Source organism: Dothidotthia symphoricarpi (genome assembly GCF_010015815.1).
Source record: "Dothidotthia symphoricarpi CBS 119687 unplaced genomic scaffold P153scaffold_22, whole genome shotgun sequence".
Taxonomy (NCBI): Eukaryota; Fungi; Ascomycota; class Dothideomycetes; order Pleosporales; family Dothidotthiaceae; genus Dothidotthia; species Dothidotthia symphoricarpi.
This window is the reverse complement of record NW_022985029.1, coordinates 204,868-228,235: the sequence shown is the minus strand read 5'-3', so window position 1 is coordinate 228,235 and position 23,368 is coordinate 204,868. Positions and strand designations below refer to the sequence as shown.

General features: G+C 34.8%; 4 protein-coding genes across 4 annotated transcripts; 3 read left to right on the top strand and 1 right to left on the bottom strand.

Annotated features, from left to right (window-relative positions):
* Positions 1-13,566: 13,566 nt before the first annotated feature.
* On the bottom strand, positions 13,567-15,813 carry P153DRAFT_349824 (amino acid transporter). Its single transcript, XM_033666265.1, has 4 exons — positions 15,311-15,813; positions 14,751-15,263; positions 14,088-14,686; positions 13,567-14,035 (listed from the first exon to the last, which is right to left on the bottom strand). The coding sequence occupies exons 1-4, from the start codon at positions 15,583-15,585 to the stop codon at positions 13,851-13,853; spliced, it is 1,572 nt and encodes a 523-aa protein (XP_033519079.1). The 5' UTR covers positions 15,586-15,813; the 3' UTR covers positions 13,567-13,850.
* A 434-nt stretch (positions 15,814-16,247) lies between these two features.
* Positions 16,248-17,796, top strand: P153DRAFT_301229 (acid phosphatase; the record flags this gene model as incomplete). Its single annotated transcript, XM_033664372.1, has 2 exons — positions 16,248-16,327; positions 16,479-17,796. 2 exons carry the CDS (start codon positions 16,248-16,250, stop codon positions 17,794-17,796), a joined length of 1,398 nt encoding a protein of 465 aa, XP_033519078.1.
* A 187-nt stretch (positions 17,797-17,983) lies between these two features.
* P153DRAFT_124609 (uncharacterized protein) lies at positions 17,984-19,463 on the top strand. The gene has a single exon (XM_033662004.1). It carries the CDS (start codon positions 18,171-18,173, stop codon positions 19,083-19,085), a length of 915 nt encoding a protein of 304 aa, XP_033519077.1. The 5' UTR covers positions 17,984-18,170; the 3' UTR covers positions 19,086-19,463.
* On the top strand, positions 19,320-23,348 carry P153DRAFT_370600 (uncharacterized protein). Its single transcript, XM_033669076.1, has 3 exons — positions 19,320-19,762; positions 19,813-20,814; positions 21,035-23,348. The coding sequence occupies exons 1-3, from the start codon at positions 19,429-19,431 to the stop codon at positions 23,239-23,241; spliced, it is 3,543 nt and encodes a 1,180-aa protein (XP_033519076.1). The 5' UTR covers positions 19,320-19,428; the 3' UTR covers positions 23,242-23,348.
* Positions 23,349-23,368: the final 20 nt, after the last annotated feature.

Here is a 23,368-nt window from a genome sequence, read left to right as displayed (position 1 = left end):
GCTTTAACTTTATAAGGCTATAGTATTAATTTTTATAATAACTTTGAAGTACTATAAAATATCTTTGTTTTTCAAGTAAAAGATATTACTATTATACTAAGTAATACTTTTTATTTTATTTTACTACTTAACTAGATCTTAAAAGATCCTACTAGAAATATCTAAAGTACTATACTAGTATTAGTAGTTTCTTAAAATATATTTCTAATTCTTAGCTTACTATTAAATATATTATAGAAACACTTAAGCTATAATAAAAAATTTAAATTATTAATTAAGTATAATCCTAGTAGTAAAATAGATTTAAATAAGTTTAATTTATAGATATATAAAGATTTTAACTTTTAAATTATTAAAGATATTAATATAACACCTTATTTCTCTAGGGAACAGGGATTAATATGTAATCTTATTATTCTACTTATATAGATACGTTTTACTTATTTGTTAATTTTATTTAATTATTTTAACTATAGTAGCTAAAGTTTTACCTACTTATAACTCTCTACTTCTTTTTACTATAGCTATTACTATAACTATAACTATTACTATTACTTTAATATTTACTTTTTATACTACTAATACTAAATATAAGTTGTTTATCTACTAAACTACCTCTACTAAAATTATTATCTAATTATAGGCCTAGAAATTTTTAAAGGCTAAGTTAAACTAGCTTTTATATAGACCTAGAATAGTATTTTCCAACTACTTAGTAGTAAACTAGTTAAGTTAAATAGGCTAAATTCTTAAATGTGTTTTATTAGCTTAATAAACTAATCTAAAAAGAAGCTATACTTAAACTTTATAACGCTCTACTTTAAGCTATTTACTAACTTTTAAGTACTACCTTGTTATTAGATTTCTTATATAAAATATTAGATTATTATACTAAGTAACACTCTGTATTTTCTTTTACTATCTAGTTAAGTTTTTAAATATTCTACTTCAGATATTAAAAGTACTATAATAGTGTTAATAATTAATCCTATTAGATAATATCTTATTAAAGTAATATTAAATATAGCACCTTAACTTCCAAGCTTTAGTTAAAGTTTTCTTATATAAGTATAAAATTATAGTTATAGTAAAATAAACTTAAAAATAAACTAGGTAATTAGTTAGAAGGGTAGAAAATTTTAAAAACCTTTAAATACTAGTTTATTGTTATAAGCTATTATTACTTAGACACTTGTTAAAGCTACTAATTATTTATTTAGAATTACTAGTTAATTAAATGTTTTCTATTTCTAAGCTATAGTTTATAATGTAAACTAAAGTTTCTAACTAAGCTAAAATTTAGTTAATAGCTGCTTAGACTTTAGAATCTTTATCTATTCTAATATGTTTAACAGAAAATTACTAAGAAATAACTTATCTACTATCTAATATACTAATGTTTTTTTTAACTATTATTTACTATATATTAAAGAGCTAAGTCTTAGCTTCTCAACAAAGTTACTATACTATAATATTACTACAGTATTTCAATCTACTTGTATTATAGGTATAAATACGCTATAACTCTAAAATAATTACTTATATATGTATCTATAACATGTACCTAGAGTAAATATAAATATATAATTAGTCTACTACTAATAATTTTAACAGAATTAGGATGTTTCTAGGTTTTAGTACTAAAAAAACTTTTTAATTAGATATCTTAAATATAGAATTGTAAGTAAGTAGAAATAAGAAGTATAAGCTATTATTAAGGTATAAAAATTGAAGAATTCGAACTAAAGTTCTTAAAGATAAGAACTTAAATTAATAGTATTAGATATTAAATAAATAAAATATCTATCTTTAATTCTTTTTCTTATAGCTTGAACCTACTAATAACAATTTACGTCTTTAGGAAATAGAGTATATAAGTAGATTTATATTACACTCTATATTAGGGTTTAACAACTTATAGTTTAATTTTCTCGTCTTATAATATAGAACTATAGAATTTAGAATATAATCTATTTATCCTAGAAATATAAGATTATTATATTAGTAAAGAGTTTTATTTACTAAACTAAAAGTCTTATAACTTAACTTTTTTATCTTTTATTTAGTAATAGGACTTATAGTCTTTTCTCTTTCTTAAAATACTAATCTATAATATCTTTCTATCCCTAGAGGACGGGGATTAATGTGTTACGTTACTATTGTATTTTTGTGCACGTGTTTTAATTGTTTATCAGTCTTTATTTAGCTGAAGTTTAACCTAGTCGCAACCCTCCGCTTCCTATTGCTATCGCCGTTGCTGTTGCTCTTGCTGCTACTTCTAGCTTTGTCCTTATTCTATATTAATCCTATAGTCCTGCAGTAAAGTTTTATACCTCCTAAATTACTTCTATAAGTCTCTATTTCTAGGCAGTGTACCTAAGGTCTATAAAAGCTTGCTTAAAACGCCTCTTATCCTTAGTTAGAATAGCGTTATTACGCTGCTTAGCAGTAAGGCTATTAAGTTAGAAAAGCTAGGCGTTAAAGAAAGCCCTATTAGCCTTATAGACTTATATAAGGAGGAGCTAAACCCTAACTTTATAAAGCTTTACTTTAAGCCTCTTATTAAGTATAAGGTACTACTTAATATCTAGATTACTTAAGCAGAATATATTACTATTACGCTAAGTAATTCTCTCTATTTTTTCTTACTACTTAACTAGGTCTTTAAAGATCTTACTAGAGATATCTAAAGTACTGTACTAGTACTAGTAATTACTTACCTTAATCTTTTAATTATTAGTTTACTGTAAGACACAGCGCAGGAACTCCTAGGCTACGCTAATAGGATTATATTATTAGTTAGGTATAATCTTAGTTATAAAGAAAGATAAGATAAGATAGATAAATAGATAGATAGATACAATATTTAGATCTTAACTCTTAAGGCGTAAAGGATATTTATGTGCTAGCTTACTTATATAAACTATTATTGCCTACACTCCCTCTAAAGCTGCCCTAGTTATATATTTAGGATTACTAGTTAATTAAGTTTTTATAACCTAGCTATAGTTTATAATATAATCTAGGGTTTACAACTAAACTAAACTTTAACTAACAGCTGCCTAGGCTCTTAAATATACGCTATTAGAAACTTATAAATGTATTTTCCTGCTAACAGTTTAAAGACGCGTCTGCACTAGTATATTAAGTAGCTAGTTATTAAAAAGACAGTGTTCTAATTAGCTCTCTGTTACTATTACTATGTACTTTAACTAATATTTACTGTGTAAAAAGGGGCTAGGTAATAGCTTCTATACTAAGTTACTATATTAGATTCTTACTGTGTTACGTCTATCTGCTTGTACTAGAAGCATAAATACGCTATAAACCTAAAATAATAATATCTTTCTATTTAATATAAGTAAAGTAAAGAAATTCTTTCTAAGTATTAGATTTCCGAAACTTCTTTCTATTAGATAGCTAGATTAATATTTTAAGCTTATACTACGTAATCTATAGATTATATATTGTTTTAGGTTTTAAATAAAGGCTTTAAACCTTCCTTTCTATTTAATAAACTTAATATATCTCCTAGTTAATATTTTAGTAAAGATTAAATAGTAGTACACTAATAAACTAATATTATAATTAAGGGTTTATTAATTTTCGGTTTTTTTTAGATCTTATTATACTAAAAATAGAATTTTTTTAGTGTTAGCTTCGAGTTCTCTTTTTACTAAGTTATATTACTAATAAGTCTAGTAATCTTAGAAAGGATTACTGGAAATAAGATAGTAGATATAGCCTAATCTTAAGTAATTTAATCTTAGATATATAAACTTTTGTTTATATATTAAGCTACTTTCTTTACAACTATTTAAATAGGTATTTTTAACTTTTTAAGTATTAGTAGATATAATCTCTTAATATATCTTAAGATTCTTGTACTAAGTTTATTAGAATAATTGCAATATACGTTTATTCTTCTTATAATTATACCTAGTGGCAGGAAAATATAGCTTAAAATTCTAGTAACTTAGTAAGTCTCTCTACTGTATAGAAAATAACACTACAGTTACACAAGAATATTGTCTAAAATTTTAACTCTAATAAGGGAACTACTAGCTTTATAATATATTTAAACTTTATATCTTTTAGTGCTATAGTAACGAAGTTATAGTCTTAATGTTCCTGTTGTTTTACTAAGTTACTAGAATTCTAAGCTATATTTTCCTACTACTAGGTACTTACTTAATAGAAAATAAATACAATATTATATTAAGTACTACTATAACTATTATTTATATTAACCTATATCTTATTACGTCTATTATAATATTGTCTTAAGTAGAATACTTTATAAATTACTAAAATATACGCTAGTAAATAGGTTAGAGTTAGGTAGGATTTAGGTTTTATATAAGCATAACCTAACTTCTACCTAACTCTAGCTTAATATACAGTCTACTCTAACCTAAACCTAACCTAATATTTTAATACTAGTATTAAGTTAGGGTTAGGTTAGGGTTATATAGACTCTAAGTAAAGGTTAGCTTATATTATATTAACTCTAAAATATTTTTAGTAATTAGAATTTTATATTATATAAGTAAGTATCTTAGTAAGTATTAGATTAAGGACAGTATTTAATATAGTAATTTATTACAGCTTATAAAAAGTTTAATTAAAACTATAAATTTAAGTATTTTTTAATAGAAAAAGCTAATTATATAAACCTATTTATTTACCTAGAATCTTATTATACTTAATTTGCTATAGTAATATCTTACTAGTACTAAGTTCTTTTACTAAATAGTAACCTATTTAGTATAAATAGTATTAATATTATAGTTTTTTAAAGTAAGTATAGTACTAGAAGTAGTAGAATAAAATTAACTATACCTTTAAAATAACTAATAAGAAATAACTTAGTTACCTCTTAGAAGGCTTTAAGTATAGTTTTCCAATAGTTTATGCCTATACTTTTTAGTAAAGCTTTAGTAATCTTATAAGTAAAATAAAAAAATAGTAACTTATAAATAAGAAATTTAGTAGACTTTAAGTACTTCTTTATATCTTATAAAGCTATAGCTAAGTATTATTAGTATTTATCTATAATTAAAGAATATACTAATATACTATCTTACTTAAATTAGTAATTTTTTTTAACTAGTATTTTCTTTTTACTAGTTATTTTTTTTTAAGTAGTTTTTTACTTAGCTTTAGTTATTTAATTTTTTTAGCTGCTTAATAGTAGTAGTATTAAGCTTAGGTTTTCTTATTTTAGCTATTATAGTAGAGTAAACCTTTAAATAATATAATTAAAATATCTAATAATTAAATATTATTAAAAATATAATAATAGTAGGATAAGCTTATTAGAGTTTTAATAATAATAAGTAGTAAATATAAGTAAAAATCTACTATTTATACTAAATAAGTAATATATATTTATAAGCTACTTATACTTTTTTACTTTAAGTTTTTTATTTAAAACTTACTACTTATTTTAACTTAATAACTATACTTATACTATATTATTATAGACGTTAATTATATAATATATAATAAATACTATTAAAGAAAAGCCTAATAATATTTTAAAGAGCTTACTACTAGCTTTAAAAAATAACTCTTTAATAGGTTTTAAGTATTAAAAGTAGTTTAATCTAACTTAAGTATTAAATATATTTATTTATTATTTTCGGTTTATAGTGTATTTATACTTATAGTATAGGCAGATAGACGTAACACAGTAAGAATCTAATATAGTAACTTAGTATAGAAGCTAATACCTAGCCTCTTTTTATAAAATAAATATTAGTAAGAGTATATAGTAAAAGTAATAGAGAGCTAATTAGCTGTCTCTTAACAACTAGCTACTTAATATACTAATATAGACGCGTATTTAAGAGCCTAGGTAGCTATTAGTTAAAGTTTAGTTTAGTTATAAACCCTAGTTTATATTATAAACTATAGCTAGGTTATAAAAACTCTTTAATTAACTAGTAATCCTAAATATATAATAAGCAGCTTTAGAGAGAGTCTAGGTAATAATAGTTTATATAGGTAAGCTAGTATATAAAGATCCTTTATACCTTAAGGCCTTCTAACTTATCTCCTATTCTATCTTTAATCTTATCTTACTATAACTAAGATTATATACCTATAATATAATACTATTACTAAAGCCTAGATATTTAAGTGCTGTATTCTATAGTACTCTAATAAGGTGTAAATTACTATATATAATCCCTAATACTATTACAGTACTCTAGATATCTATAGTAAGATTTCTAAGGACCTAACTAAATAGTAAAAGAAGATAAAGAGTATTACTTAGTATAATAGTAATATATTCTACGTAAAAAATCTAGATATCTAGTAGTACCTTAAGGTTAATAAGAGGCTTAGGGTAAAGCTCTATAAGGTTAGAGTTTAGCTTCTCCTTATATAAGTCTATAAGGCTAATAGAGCTTTCTTTAATACCTAGCTTTTCTAACTTAACTAGCTTACTACTAAGCAGCGTAATAATACTGCTCTAACTTTAGATAAGAGCTACTTTAAGTAAGCTTTTATAGATTTTAAGTATTATAATTAGAAAATAAGATTAGTAGTAGTAATTAAGCAGGTATAGTACCTATATACACTGTTAGCAGCATAAGGACTAGTAACTATTAGGGCGATAGTAATAGCGACAGTAATAATAGTAATAGTAATAGTAATAGTAATAGTAATAGAAAGCGGAGGGCTAATAACATAGAAAGTCTAAAGTTAGTAAGAATTATAAATTAAATCTATAAATATACCTACTTACAACTAGGTTAAACTTTAGCTGCTGTAGTTAGTATAAATAATAAGAACTAATAAGTAATTAAAACGCGTGCGTAACTAAAACACAATAGTAACATAATATATTAATCTCCGTCCTCTAGGGATATATTTATTTATTATAGCAAATACTTACTTATATAGAGGTATAATTATAAAGAAGTATAAAATTTAAAATATTTTTACGTAATATAGTTAAGCTAATACTTAAAAAGATTACCTAATAAATTTTAAAAAACTATTTATAAGTAATTTTAGTACTAGTAGTTTTACTATTACTTAAAGAAACTAAACTACTTTACTTAATAAAAAGAAAAAGTGCCTTTTACTACTATAGCTATAGATTATACTATAAAGTATTAGCTTAACTAGTAACTTAAAAAGATAGATTAATATATAGCTATAAGTAAAAATAAGTAAGTAAAGTACTTTAAAGAAAAACTTAAAAAGCTAGTATAAAATTACTTTAATAATTAGAAAAGTAGTAAGTTAATATAGTTATATATTTATATTATTTTACTAATAATCTTTAGCTAAGTAGTTATAAGCTAAGCTTTAAAAATTACATAAAAAATAAAAAGATCTATACTAGAAAGTTAATAAACGCTAAAATTAATAAGTGTTATAAGAGGTTACTTAAGTAAGCTAAGATAGTATAAGTACTTAACCTTAATTTTATACTTAACTATACTTATTTAGTACTAGTAGTACCTTAAAATAAATTTTACGTAATACCTATAAAAAAAAATTAGTAAAGCTAAAAACTAATCTTTTAAAAGTAAAAGTATAAAGAAAAAGTAGTAAGCCTTTATTACTAGGCTTATAATAGAAGAATTAGTTATCCCATACTCCGCCGTGTAATGCCCTGGAGCACGGACTACCTACTGGCCAATTAGATTGCACTATCACGTTAGCAAGTTAGTGTCGCAATAGTGATTCCTGGTTTGAAGTTCGTGGCGTTCGCTATATGCCGACCTACCGACGCCAATCCAAGCTGTGATTGGTCGACAGTCGGCCCGTGCCTCCAGGGCATTACACGGCGGACCATGGGATAGTAACTAGTAAAAATTAGTTAGAAGTTTAATATATACCTTTATTATACTTATATACCAATAGTAATAAGTAACTTAAGCTTATACCTATTTATAAACTTTTAAGCATAAATATCTTTACTTTACGCAGTAATCTTCTATTTATTAAAAGTTATAATAAATAATAAGTATAAAGAAACAGTTAATATTAATTTAGAAACTAATAAATACTATAATTAAGGTAAAATTAACTATTAGAGTATTATAAAGTATAATAATAAGATTAATTTTAAAGGCTTTATAGATTTTAAAGGCTTTTTAGATTAAAATATTAAAGTTAAAAGCTTAGGTTAGATAGTAATAATATTAGCTAATAGTTATATAAAATAATATAACTTAAACCTTTTATTATACTTTAAATAGTAACTTAAAAATAATAGCTTAATTACTTAGTAGATAATAGGTATTAGCTATAAGGTTTTTAGCTTAGTATTTTACTAGCTTTTAATAATTAGCTTAGTTTTCTTAGTATATATTATTATTAGAGTTAAGACTTAGAGTTTTATTAGAATAGCTATAAACTATATATAATATTAAGATTACTATAAGTTTATTTTAGTATTTTATTATAGCTATTTATTTTATTTTTATTTACTATATTAATTTAAACTACTAGATATATAATTAACTTATTACTTAAGCTTATTTAGAAAGTTAAATAATCTTATAAGCTTTTACCTAACCTTTTTATATTAAGGTTAACTACTTTTTAAATTATTAAAAGTATAAAAATAATAAGCTTATAGCTTATAAAATACCTACCTATAGTAATAAGGTAGAATAATAATAATAAATATATAGTTTTAACTTAGAATAAGTAGTAGAGTAGGACTAAATAGGCTGTTAACCTTATAACTAGCTACTTATATTAAAACTCTGCTATATACTATAGTTAAGTATAGCTTTATTTTAGTAAAGCTATAAACTTTATAAATAGTTATTTATATATATACTACCTTAACTATAAACTAATACTTTAATTCTTATTAACTAAAAAAAGTATTAAAATAAAATACTTACTTAACTATTTAAACTTAAGAAGCTATAAATTTACTATTATTTTTATATACTTATAGCTATTAATCCTTCTTAATTAGTTTACTTTACTTAGTAATAAAAGAACTTATAATTCTTTTCTTTTATATTATACTTTAAACTTTCAAAAAGAGCTTATATAGCTAGTTATTAGAGGACAGAGATTAATGTGTTATATTACTATTATATTTTTGTGTACGCATTTTAATTATTTATTAGTTTTTATTAGTTATACTAACTATAGTAGCTAAAGTTTAATCTAGTTACAACTCTTTACTTCTTATTACTATTACTATTACTATTACTATTACTATTACTGTTACTATTACTGCTACTTCTAGCTTTATCCTTATTCTATATTAATTGTCTCTGTAGTAAGGTATTATACCTTCTAGATTACTACTATAATTCTTTTTTTCTAGGTAGTATACCTAGGATCTATAAAAGCTTACTTAAAGTAGCTTTTATTCTTAGTTAGAGCAGTATTATTATACTACTTAGTAGTAAGCTTATTAAGTTAAAAGAGCTAGGTATTAAAGAAAGCCTTATTAGTCTTATAGACTTATATAAGAAGAATCTAAACTCTAACCTTATAAAGCTATACTTTAAGTCTTTTATTAAGCTTAAAGTACTATAAGATATCTTTATTTCTTAGGTAGAAGGTATTACTATTATACTAAGTAATACTCTTTATTTTTTTTTACTACTTAACTAGGTTCTTAGAGATCTTACTAGAGATATTTAGAGTACTATACTAGTACTAGAAATTACTTACTTTAATTCTTTACTTATTAGCTTACTATAAGACGCAGTATAGGAATACCTAGGCTACACTAATAGAGTTATATTATTAGTTAGCTATAATTATAGTTATAAAGAAAAATAAAATAGATAGATAAAGACTTCTAAGGTATAAAGGATATTTATATACTAGCTTATTTATATAAACTATTATTACCTATACTCTTACTAAGGCTGCCCTAGTTATATATTTAGAATTACTATTTAATTAAAGAGTTTTTCTAACTTAGCTGTAGTTTATAATATAATTTAGGGTTTATAACTAAACTAAACTTTAACTAATAGCTACTTAGGCTCTTAAATATACGTCTATATTAGTATATTAAGTAGCTAGTAATTAAAAGATAGCTAATTAGCTCTCTATTACCTTTACTATATACTTCTACTAATATTTATTATATAAAAAGGGGCTAAGTATTAGCTTCTATACTAAGTTACTATATTAAATTCTTACTATATTGCGTCTATCTGCCTATACTACAAGTATAAATACGCTATAAACCTAAATAATATAGCTAGTTATTAATAGTAATTTCTTCTTCTAAATAATTAAATAGCTATTATTTAGTTACTTTTTTAAATTTCTATTACTAGAGACTATAATAATTAGCTATTAGATATTCTAGTATAACTTCTATAAATTATACTATAAAGTAAAGAAATTATTTCTCTATAATCTTAGTATAATAACTAGAATTTTAGTTTTATTAGATAGGTAGTTTATAAGTAATTACTTTTGTTTTCTTACTATTGAGATATACTATATTAATACTAAATAAAAACTTTAAAGAAAGCTACTAGATTTTATCTTAATATATAGTATAAATATTAGTGTTTTTATAGTAGAAGAGGTAAGTAAAGTACTTTCTAAAACTAGTACTAAGTATAGACTTCTTACTATTACTTATAATAATACTAGTTATAATACTATACTTACTTAAGTAATTAAAGTAAACTTATAAGATAATAAAATTACTTAAAGCTTGTAAAAACACTATTTTCTGCCTTACTTATATTATTAACCTTATTATTTAAGATATTATTTAGTATTTAAAATTAGTTACTTTTACTAAGGTTACTAAAACTCTATAAAGGCGCTATATTTAAAATATTAAAGTATAAATATTAGTTTTAAACTTACTTTATAAGAAATTTACTTTTTTATTATATATATTTAATTATATACTAATTTATTACTAGCTTAAAGCTATTTAGATTATAATTAATAATTTACTATAGTAATATAAGTACTTTATATTAATATATTTATACTTAATAGTAAAAGATTAGCTATCTATTATTTATAATATAAAGATTAAATAAAATTTTACTTATAATATATATAAGTATATAATTAAGCTGTAAAGATATCTTAGTAAATAGCTAAAGTAAGAAATTGTTTTTAAGGCTAGCGTAGGTACTTAAACTAGTAATACTTTAACTAAAAATAATATTAGTAAAATAAACTTTTATAATTTAAAATAACTTTAACTATTTTCTACTACGTAATATTACTTTAAGCTAATAATAAAAATACTTAAGTAATTTAAAAATATAACTAGCTTTTAAAATAAAAACTAAAAGCTATAAATTTAAGATATTTAGCTAATATATAATAAACTATTTAACTTTTTAAACTAGATAGAAAAAAACCTTTATAAAGATATTATAAATTAAAAAAGTACTAATTAGCCTACTATAATATAAGCTATAGCTAAAAGAAGTTAAGTAAAATTAAGTAAGTACTATATAAAAACTAATATAAAGTATAAGTTCTTAATGTGTTACGTTACTATTATGTTTTTGTGTACGCGTTTTAATTGTTTATTAGTCTTTATTTAGCTAAAGTTCAACCTAGTTATAACTCTCTGCTTTCTATTGCTATTGCTATTACTATTACTGTTAACGTTGCTATTACTGCTACTTTAAAATTAGCTAGCTTTATCCTTATTCTATATTAATTATACAGCCCTGCAGTAAGGTATTACACCTTCTAGATTAGTACTATAATTCTCTTTTTCTAGGTAGTGTACCTAGAATCTATAAAAGCTTACTTAAAGTAGCTCTTATCCTTAGTTAAAGTAGCGTTGTTATACTACTTAGTAGTAAGCTTATTAAGTTAGAAGAGCTAGGTATTAAAGAAAGCTCTATTAGTCTAATAGACTTATATAAGAAGGAGCTAAACTCTAACCTTATAAAGCTATACCCTAAGTCTCTTATTAAGCTTAAGGTACTATAAGATATTTTTATCTTCTAGGTAAAAGGTATTACTGTTATACTAAGTAATACTCTTTATTTCCTCCTACTACCTAACTAGGTTCTTAGAGATCTTACTAGAGATATCTAAAGTACTGTACTAGTACTAAGGATTACTTACCTTAATTCTTTACTTATTAGCTTACTACAAAACGCAGCGTAGAAATACCTAGGCTATACTAATAGAGTTATATTATTAGTTAACTATAATTATAGTTGTAAAGAAAGATAAAATAGATAGATAAAGGTTTACTTCTAAGGTGTAAAGGATATTTATATGCTAGCTTATCTATATAAACTGTTATTACCTACACTTCTACTAAAGCTACTCTAGTTATATATTTAGAATTACTAGTTAATTAAAGAGTTTTTATAACCTAGCTATAGTTTATAATATAATCTAGGGTTTATAACTAAACTAAACTTTAACTAATAGCTGCCTAGGCTCTTAAATACACGTCTATATTAGTATATTAAGCAGCTAGTTGTTAAGAGATAGCTAATTAGCTCTCTATTACCTTTACTATATACTCCTACTAATATTTACTATATAAAAAGAGGCTAGGTATTAGCTTCTATACTAAGTTACTATATTAAATTCTTACTGTATTGCGTCTATCTGCCTATACTACAAGCATAAATATACTATAAACCTAAAATAATAAAGTATAAGTTCTTATTTAATTATTTAATAATACTGAACCTAACTTAGAAACTTATAATATATAAAGTCTATTTATTATAGTTACTTATTATAGTTATATACTAACTATATACCTAAAATAATTTATAAAATACTTAAAATAAATATATATATTATATATAATTTCTTAATTACTTAAACTGCTATAACTAAAAGAAGTAAAGTAAATTTATACTAAACTTAACTATTTACTTATAATAATAATAAAGTAGTAAATAGTTTTAAAAGTTTTTTACTTTTTTTCTATTATAACTAAGTAGTTTTTTTTTACTTTAAGTTAAAGTTTTTAAACTTAAGAAGCTAATAATTTAATTAGCTAAACTATTTTAAAAAAAAGCTTACCTAAGTACTATATATATAATAAGTAATAGCTTCTTTAATATTCTAAAGTAGTAAAAGGCTAATAAAGGTATATATTCTTAACTAGCTTAAGTTATAAAAAATATATTAATAATAACAATTACTTAAGTTAGTATTAAGCGTATTTTTAATATTACTAAGAATATAATTAGTAATTAAATGTATTACTTATTTAATAAAATAATTTAGTAGATTATAATCTTTAAAGATTTAATTTTTTATAAAGTAAACTAAATAATAAACTTTTTAGATAAGGATATAGGCTTAAATAAAGCCCCTTATAATAAAGCTAATAATTTATTAAACTTTCTAGCTTTAGTACAGTAAATTAGTAATCTATATAAAGTTATTAATAGAAAAAAAAATATTAAAGAAAAAAAGAAAGAGAATCTATTACTATATTTATTATATAAGTATATTTATCTTACGTACTACTATAATTAATATCTATAATAAATTAATTTTAATACTTTTTTTTATACTTTTTATCTTTTACTTAGTTAAATTACTTTTATAATATATAGTTTATTTTAATTAACTAATATCTTTCTTAATAGGCTATATATTTAAGTAGACTTTACTTAACCTTAACTTAAGCTTTAACTACCTTTACTTAACTTTAACTTTAAGCTTTATCTACTTTAACCTTACTTTAACGTAAAGCTGTTACTACTTTTACTTAATTATAACTTTAAGCCTTAACTACTTTAACCTAACTTTAACCTAGAGTCTGTGCAGCCCTAACCTAACCCTGACCTGTTGTTAGGTACCCCGAACCCATTTACCAGCGTACCAAGATGTTACTAGCGGTTGATAGCTATATGAATTTCGCACTACTTTCCCTCTGCCGCTAGCTTAGGATTTCCGACCTCAGTATCACCTGGCTCGTGGCTCTTCAAAGCTTCAAGCACTTCCAATCCCATATCATTTCGAGGCCCTGTGAAATTCTTCCTACCATCAAGGAACCATTGAATAGTGCTGATGAAGAGAATGATGCCGAAAGCAACCACGCAGTAGTCTAGAAGTTTTAGCTGTAATCCAGTGGAATCTTTGAAAATTGTGGTACATACTCATGTTGCTTGCAGTAACAGGCAGTTCAGGCGGAAAGACAAACAAGACGGTGGTGACAATGGCATAAGCAAGCCCGAGAAGATTCGCGAACCAGCCTACGGCGCTGGGCAATGCGAATGATCTGGGAGGGAGCATTTTCCGTCCTCGGCAAACATTGATAGCAATGGGGATGGCATAGCTTACTCCGAGAGCGACGACGGAAGCTGCGATGAGCGCATTGAAAGCGCTGCTAGATCCAATCATGAGTAGCCCGAACAGCAGGGTTAGCACGTTCGCCAAGATGAGAGCGTTAAGCGGCTGGCCGAGCCGCGGATGAACCTTTGCGAAGAACTTGGAGAATGGCAGGCCTCGATCTCTTGCAAATGCGTACGTCATTCTTGACGAGGTCGTCATGATTGCAATCTCGGCAAAGAGTATGCATCCCAGAGGAAATAGGAGAAGACATGTAGCTCCGGCTCTACTACTTGTTGCGTTATACAAGATCTGGAGGAGGGCGCCAGCAGGGGAACTGATGATGGCGTCGCTATCTCCACCAGAGACGAATAGTAGGACCATCAAGAAGATAAAACCAGTGAATGTTCCGATGCAGACGCAATATCTGTGTGTTGGTTTCAAGTCAGTCTTGATCTAACATGTATTCCATGTGCCGAAGATTTGCTTACATCATGATTTTGGGTCCTTCGACGGATGCATTGGGTATCTCTTCAATCATGTGTGCCACCGCATCGTATCCAGTGATACCGAAGCCTCCCTGTAGTAGACCCAGAAGCCAAGCAATACCGTCAGGCCAACCAGTCTCGTTGATGAAATCTGTAAAAACAAATTCTGCAGTCGCGTAGTTGGGTGAAGCGCACGCCAAAACAGTGATGCAGATGATGCCAAAGCCAGCTACAGACCAGAAGAAGGCGGTACGATTGACATAGGGTAATAATCGGTTTAAGAAAGCGTTGACAACAAAAGCGATGAGTGTCCAGGCGACGTAAATCAAGTACTGCTGCCAAGGCTCCATGCTAAAATCCGGGTGGAATAGCGATATAAGACCAGCGATGAGCTGAGAAGCTAGAAGGCCTCCAGAGGTTGTCAAGGCAATCCATCCCGAGACGTTGATCCATCCAGTAATCCATGAGGCCAATGGTGCCCATTTCGCAGGCGTAATGACGGCAACCCAGTGGTACCTGTTATGTCAGTGTTTTTCGAGTCGCATACTAGAACAAATACATACTGTCCACCAGCCGTAGGATACGCAGACAAGAACTCTGCGAGCGATGCAGCCAAGGCTAGGTTACAGATGCCGGCTGTGAGCAATCCCCAGATGACGCTCGTCGATCCGCCACTCGGCAGCGCAACAGACAGAGATGCCGAGAGCGCGGTCCAGGAATTGAGAATGGCAAAAGCCAACCCTAACATAGACAGCAGCGAAAAGTTGCGCTGCAACTCGCCCTTGTGACCCAAGGCTTCGAGTTGTAGCTCATCATCGGTTCGTTCGCCAGGTTTCATTGTGCAAGCATTGGATTGGAAACAGAAGACAGGTCCGACCCGCAAGAAGTGCGATATAGAGGCGTAACACGAAGTAGAGGATAGTGACAATGGCAGAGATGGGAACAAGACGATACTTGGGGAGGCATACGAGGTGAGGGAATACCGCCATTGACGTCGACTTCCGCTTTCGGTAAGTCCAGCAGAGAGGGGTTTAGGGCGGAGCTTTATTGAAGATTGCCACTAGACGCCGCAGATGCGACAGATAGGCAGATCTAGTGCCAACGGCCAATTACGTGCATAGAGCGTTTAGTTATCGAAGCACAAGCGTAAGCGGCGCTGTCTTTATCTTCCCGTCATATCTCAACCCTGCACCACACATCCACGCGTCTTGCGCGTACTGACCACGTGAAATAGACACCCTGCTAGGACGTTCATGAATTATATTGTGATCAATTACGGCTGTAGTCGTGTCAAGCTTTTTACGTGCTTGGCGCGCCGGCAATGAGCGGGTCGAGCCTGAAACTTCCAACGATGTGTCAAACAATACCACCACCCCTAAACGTATCGCAGATTTGTTGGTTTCCGCATGTCTGCCGGCTAAATCGTACAGTGACATGTGGTTGCACGTAAATTAATCGACTCCTGTCACGGCTAAAGACGTCTCTCGTACGATAACCACGATGGCGCATATATGGAAGAGGGTCACAAGCCGTCGTTCAAAGGAGTACGACCGACTTCCAGCGAGCGAAAAAGAGCACTTGTTACCAATCAAGCATCCGAAGATAGTTTTGTCCAGACATAGCAACTTCGGCCTCATGTTGTGCCTTGCGGGGACCTTACTCGGGATCTATGGACTTGTCTCGTTCGAAAACCCTCCCCTTCACTCATACTTGCTCAAGCTGATTGTTTAGTGCTGTGACTACCGTGTCTAACACCTCATCGTCCTGCGACACTGTCGATCATGGCTATACGTGTAGCCCGGAGACGTCGCGCTTCTGGGGCCAGTACTCGCCCTGGTTCGCGGTGCCATCCGAAATCGACGTCGCTCCTCCCGAGGGTTGCGCCGTGACATTTGCCAACGTTCTGTCACGCCATGGCGGTCGCGATCCCACCGCGAGCAAGACAGCCACATACGCTTTGCTCATTGCTACCATCAAGAACACCAGCACCGCCTACCCCAACGAGTACGCCTTTCTCAAAGACTACAAGTACACGCTAGGTGCGGATGACCTGACGGAAGCTGGACGACAAGAGATGCAGAACTCGGGTGTCCATTTCTTCAGACGGTATTCCACGCTCGTTACACAACATACACCATTTGTGCGTGCGAGTGGACAGGCTCGAGTGGTCGAGTCGGCAGAGAATTGGCTCAAAGGCATAGCGCAGTCATTGGGCGAAGATTCCAAAGACGTCGATGTCACTATTGGTGAGGGTTCCACATACAACAACACGTTGTCGCACGATATATGCACAGCTTTTGAAAGCGGACCCGTTCATACCATAAACGACAAAGCGAAACAGACATGGGTCGCGCAGTTTGTCCCGTCTATTCAACGGCGAGTAAACTCTCAGCTGGGAACTAATCTCACCACATCCTCCATCATTTCGCTCATGGACATGTGCCCGTACGAGACCATCGCAGACGCTTCCGCCAAGGTGTCTGACTTTTGTCATCTCTTCACGAACATGGAGTGGCATCAATATGATTATTACCAGACTCTCGACAAATGGTATGGGTACGGAAATGGCAACCCACTTGGACCAACTCAGGGTGTTGGGTATGTCAACGAACTGCTGGCCCGCTTAACGAACAAGCCGGTTGAAGATAGCACAACCACGAACCGTACTCTAGACTCCAATCCTGCGACATTCCCGCTCAACCGTACCGTGTATGCCGACTTCAGTCACGACAACGACATCACTGGCGTGCTGGCGGCTCTTGGGTTATACAATACCACCGAGAACCTTTCCAACTCGACGATGCAAGGCACCAACGAGACGCATGGGTACTCTGCGGCATGGACGGTCCCCTTCGCCTCTAGAATGTATGTTGAGAAGTTGCAGTGCACAGATATGACGGAAGAGTCTGTTCGCATCATTGTCAACGATCGCGTTATGCCGCTAGAGTTTTGTGATGGGGATGAGTACGGCCGATGCGGTTTGAGTAAGTTTGTAGAAAGCCAGAGCTTTGCGAGAAGTGGCGGATTTTGGTCTGAATGCTGGGAGTAAAGTTTGATGTCGCTTTTCTGCTTTGGCAATTGGGGCGTTCTTGACATGGCATAACTTCAGCTTGACGCATCGCATCAGAATCTCAAAGACATTGTGCGCAGCCTGTCACTCATAGAGCCGTGTTTAGTCTGCCAGGTGTTGATTTCGCAGTATCTGAGAAGGCAACAAAGCCCGCACCTGTTGACCAGGTCAGGACAAAGAGCACACCATTTTCTTATCTTCGTCGTCGCGTGAGACATACAGTCGCAAGTCAGTTCCACACTTCGATTGATGTACGAGATAGGTCAGAGTGTCAGTGTCAGTTATCAAGTTGACAAACAACGAGCAAATAATCCGTCAAACAGCAAAACACCATCCAGTTGTCACGATAAGAGATGACGCGCAGACTTCCTGCGCGCGGAAGCAAGATTATAGCTGCTGCTAACATGGCAGCCCTAGTCCAACAGTCATCCATTCATCCAGACGACTCGCGCCGGCTGATAGTCAAGATTCCGAAACGTATATGGAATGCATGGGACCCACGGAAAACAATCAAAGCAAAGACGGCACCGAAGAGGAGAATTGATTTCGTGAGGGATAGGGATAGTCCCACCCTTCCAGCACACTGCAAGGCTAAACTTTGGAGGTTTCATTACGGCGGTCCTGCTATGAGAGTTGCTGGCAAATGGCAGAATAAGATCACATACGAGACGCCTTGTTTACAAACTTCATGCGTGAACTGCCAAAAGTGGCATCCGCATCTTCTCGATATGAGCAATTTTCCGGAGGGGAACGGTGTTGTGCGAGCGACTGCTGTGGAAATCGAATGTAACAGACCGACGATCAGTCCTCTAAGCCCGGAAGTTGAGCGCAGGATGTTGGATGACTACGCAACTGATTTTACGCCTGACGTGTCGATTCCAGCTTCCGATATCATTTCTTCTGGCAAACTCAACATAGTCCTGTCTTCATCTCCGGTCAATCAGGCTGTTTCGGCCGCTTCGCCGTATACCAGGTGGCGCTCTGAACAGCGCCAACGGAATACGGTAAGACTAAAGTTTACATCATTTGAGGGGCAGAAGAGGTTCAGGACGTTGGTGGGAGAGAGAGAGCGGAAAGAAAAGAAGCTAGAGAAGAGAAGGCACCATAGGTTCAGCAGGACCAAGTCACAGGGACGGGCTGATGGAGATGGTCGCAGTGGTACTGGTACGAGCGACGACGGTAGATGGAAGCAGGGACATAGGGTGAGGTTGATGTTCAGGAGTCAAGAGGGGAGGGATGCGTATCGGAGGTTGGTGGACATGTATTGATGATGACCAAGGATTGTTGAACACTGACTAAGAGTCCAGTTGGAACTATGCAGGTCTGGTCGAGATATTCAGTCGTCGCAAGAAGTGACGTAGAAGCATTCCAGCGTCGGTATTATCTGCCGTCAAATCATAGACATTGCCACGCAAGGTGACTGTTATCCAGCTCGCAGCGGAAACCCCCGCCGTTGTCGGTGACTAGAGTGCCAAGATCCCTGTTTGCAACCCACCACAACCAATGTGCAGTCACCCGCACGCACACGGCTGTTGTATATAGTGCTCCCATGTCCACCCCTCCAGATGCCGGACGAGGCTCTTGCACCTGTCCCTCTCCCCGATGACGTCCATGACGTCCATGGTTAAGATACGGCCGAGTGCGAAAGCGCTGCGGTCGACGGTGGCGCGTGGCGAATGTGCAGTGAGGCAGTCACGACGCGCGCTGCCGTCGCGACGAGGCATTGCGACAGACGCGGCGGTACGGGAACCCGGCGTCGAGCAGCTCCCTGGCGGCGTCCCTCCGGTGGTGTCGTCAGGCGACGGGCGGGGACGTAGAGAGGCCATCAAGACGGCCAAGCCCTTCTCGGACTTTTTGACAGACACATACCAGCGGCAGCACGACTATCTGCGCATCAGCATCACGGAGCGGTGCAACCTGCGATGCCTGTACTGCATGCCCGAAGGTAGGCGGCACCGCCCCTCTCCCACGCGACCCGGCTGACGCGCACGTCAGAGGGCATTCCGCTGTCGCCGGCGGCCCACATGCTCACGACGCCCGAGATCTTCTATCTGTCGTCGCTGTTTGTGTCGCAGGGCGTGACCAAGATCCGGCTGACGGGCGGCGAGCCTACGATCCGGCGCGACATTGTGCCGCTGATGCAGCAGATTGGCAGCCTGCGCGCCCAAGGTCTGCGTGAACTCGCCCTCACGACCAACGGCATCGCCCTGCACCGCAAGCTGGACGCCATGGTCGAGGCGGGGCTCACGGGCGTCAACCTCAGCCTCGACACGCTCGACCCCTTCCAGTTCCAGATCATGACGCGCCGCAACGGCTTCGACGCCGTCGTCAAGTCCATCGACCGCATCCTCGAGATGAACCGCCTCGGCGCCGGCGTCAAGCTCAAGGTCAACTGCGTCGTCATGCGCGGCCTCAACGAGCGCGAGATCATCCCCTTCGTCGAGCTGGGTCGCGAGAAGGACATCGAGGTGCGCTTCATCGAGTACATGCCCTTTGGCGGCAACAAGTGGAGCGAGGGCAAGATGATCAGCTTCCAGGAGATGCTCGACGTCATCCGCACAAAGTACCCCGCCCTCGCCCGCCTGCCCGGCCACAAGAACGACACGAGCAAGACGTACGCCGTGCCGGGCTTTGTCGGCAAGGTCGGCTTCATCTCGAGCATGACAAACGACTTCTGCGGCACGTGCAACCGCCTGCGCATCACCAGCGACGGCAACCTCAAGGTGTGTCTGCATGGCAACGACGAGGTCTCGCTGCGAGACCTGCTGCGCAAGGACAACGGCGGCGAGCCAATCGACGAGCAAGCTTTCCAACGCATCAAGCAGATGGAGATGGACCGACGCGACGGCCGACTAAGCGACAAGACAACCCTCGGCTGGGGTCCACGCGAGCGCGAGCTCCTGCAAGTCATTGGCGGCGCCGTGAAGAGGAAAGCCGAGAAGCACGCCGACATGGGCGATCTGGCGAACATGCAGAACAGACCCATGATACTAATTGGTGGGTGAACATGGTCCTCTTTCTCCTTGTTGTCCGCTGGCCATTGCCTACATGTCGTTTCGCACTATGGCACTCATTGCATGCATGGCGTTGTGAGTGTCGTGTTACTGTTGTCGCTCGGATGCGGAAGATTCTGGCTACATACACCAATCATATACCCATTTGCCCTCTACAAATCAATCCACACGTGCCTGTGATGTGCCATGCTGACTTGCTGCAGATCGAAGAGCCCAGCCAGACACCCTTGGCCCGTACCCGCATACTTCACGTTGCCGCAGGAGCATTGCTCGGCCCAAGTCCAGTGTCCTACTGTCTTCGCGCCCATTTCTCAATCACCATTCAGCATTCGAAGGTGCCTCTGCTCGTGCTTTCTCGACAAGCCCGGTTATCCGTACCCAATCGCTCCCCGACGAAACATCTCGGAGCGACAATACCGCAGCTCCATCTGCACATGCCAACACACAACCGACGTCAAGTCGTCCAGAAACAGGCAACGCGAAGGCTTCTCAACCCCAGACCAGCTCCCATCTATCCCTCTCCCCCAGCCTTGAGGCCGTACGCGAAAAATATCAACTGACAGGCCAAGAGTGGGACCCTTATTGGCTCATGGTGCGCGGGTCAACGAGAGGAGGCGGCCGCACCGTAGTCAAGAAACTCGATTTTAGAGCTCACGGGCTGCTACGCAATATACAAGAGATAGCTGGGCGCAAGCATCCGGTTCCTAGCCACAACGAGTTGATGCGAGAAGCACGCCATCTACGCGAGAAGGTGGTGGAGAGCGTGAGCCAGTACAGTACGAAGGCGAATGTGAGAAATGTCATGGCTTTGATGGGAGAGATGAGGGCCAACCATACAACATCCCGACTATACTCAAGTGAACAGGAGGAACAACTAATAAAACTTCATCAGGAAAAAGAGGACCTTGAGGGAAAAAAGCTGAAACTAATGGAGCTTCTTGGCAACGAGGAAGAGGTGGACCCTTGGGCTCAATCTCCTTCGAAGTTGGGAAATCCTCAACAGCGTCGTGACGCTCTTCTCAAAAAGAGTACCGTTGTAATACAACCCCTTGAAGCTTTCAAGGTCTCTAAGCCGGGTTATACTCTTTACGATCCTAATGCCCATATCAACAATCATAGTGAAGAGACTCAAATTTCACCGGAATTGGATGACACTCCGAAACATAACACTGCCGTAAGAGCAACGCCAGTGGGCATATCCTACCGCCCATTGAGCGAGAATCTACGTCTCAGCGTACCGTCCTCCAATACAATCAAAGTCGATGATGATCTCACCGTCAACTTCGAAGCAGACGTCCCCGATTTGCAGCGTCAAATTTTCCAGCTGCAAGAGCGTCTAAAATCTGTATACCCCCGAATCGATGCCCTTCCCTACGATGTATGGAGTTCGACCAAACACAATACACTGCGCACATGGCTCAAGATCTTGATAAGCAGGTGGCAGACGCGGTTTGATGATGCCATGAATGAAGGAGTGGTCGTCGATGAGCAGGTCAAAAAAGTTCTCGATGATATGGTGCGTAATCACGACTTGAGTAACGCGGCGGCTGAAAGAATGGCCATGCGGTGGAACGAAGTGTTCAACCGCAGACAAGGCTCGTCAAGTCACGCGACGGAGGCAATTGATTGGGAAGAATACGAAGCTGGAGGCCTGGGATTCTTGATGGATGGGAATGAAATGGAGGTAGATGATGAAGTTGTGACGCGGGTGGATGGGCGGATCAGCTGGCGTTACACTTTGTTTGCTAAGCAGCAAAAGTCACGCAAACCCAAACAATTCTACACTCTACCCCGGCACTACTCGACATCCACACGCACATCACCCGACCATGAAATGGTTACCATACCCGGAAAAACGGCCTCACCCTCACCCTCCCCACCAACGCCTACGTTCCCCCACCTAACTCCCACGGGCTCTGCACACATGGTTTCCGTCTCCTCCAAACCACACACAACCCGCACCGCTATCGCAGTTGGCACAGTATACTTCTCGAACCCGACCCCACTGTCTCTCATCCGGAGCAACTCGCTCAAAAAAGGTGACGTGCTGAGCGTGTCTCGCATTGCAGGTATCATGGCTGCAAAGAAATGTCCAGATCTGATTCCCTTGTGCCATCCAATCGCTCTCACACACGTTGGTGTTGAGCTCCGTGCGTTTGCATCAGAGGGGAAGGTTGGAAATGACATGGGTTGTGGTGGGGTGCAAGTAGAAGCAAAGGTTCAATGCACAGGCCCCACGGGTGTCGAAATGGAGGCTCTGACGAGTGTCATGGGTACTACACTTAGCATCGTGGATATGTGCAAGGCAGTAGACAAGTTCCAGACGATCCAGGACGTGAGAGTTGTGTTGAAGGAGGGTGGGAAGAGCGGGGTTTGGAGAGAGGAAGGGTGGAAGAGTTGGCAGAGCTAGAAGATCTGGAAGTCTGAAAAAGAGGAAGACAATGTAAGATATGTGTTAGTGTATCTATGTACCAGCGTCGTAGTCTTGGTAGACAAGCTCAATGGTAACTCCCGTCTTGTCAAATCTTTCCTGTTTG

Excerpts from the sequence above, each read along its gene's own strand:
- P153DRAFT_124609 (XM_033662004.1), top strand. The coding sequence starts at position 18,171 with ATGACGCGCAGACTTCCTGCGCGCGGAAGCAAGATTATAGCTGCTGCT.
- P153DRAFT_370600 (XM_033669076.1), top strand. The coding sequence starts at position 19,429 with ATGACGTCCATGGTTAAGATACGGCCGAGTGCGAAAGCGCTGCGGTCG. Across the intron at positions 19,763-19,812 it reads CCTGTACTGCATGCCCGAAG|AGGGCATTCCGCTGTCGCCG; the intron begins GTAGGCGGCACC and ends CGCGCACGTCAG. Across the intron at positions 20,815-21,034 it reads CAGACCCATGATACTAATTG|ATCGAAGAGCCCAGCCAGAC; the intron begins GTGGGTGAACAT and ends GACTTGCTGCAG.
- P153DRAFT_349824 (XM_033666265.1), bottom strand. The coding sequence starts at position 15,585 with ATGAAACCTGGCGAACGAACCGATGATGAGCTACAACTCGAAGCCTTG. Across the intron at positions 15,264-15,310 it reads TATCCTACGGCTGGTGGACA|GTACCACTGGGTTGCCGTCA; the intron begins GTATGTATTTGT and ends CTGACATAACAG. Across the intron at positions 14,036-14,087 it reads TGTTACTGCAAGCAACATGA|ACTACTGCGTGGTTGCTTTC; the intron begins GTATGTACCACA and ends TAAAACTTCTAG.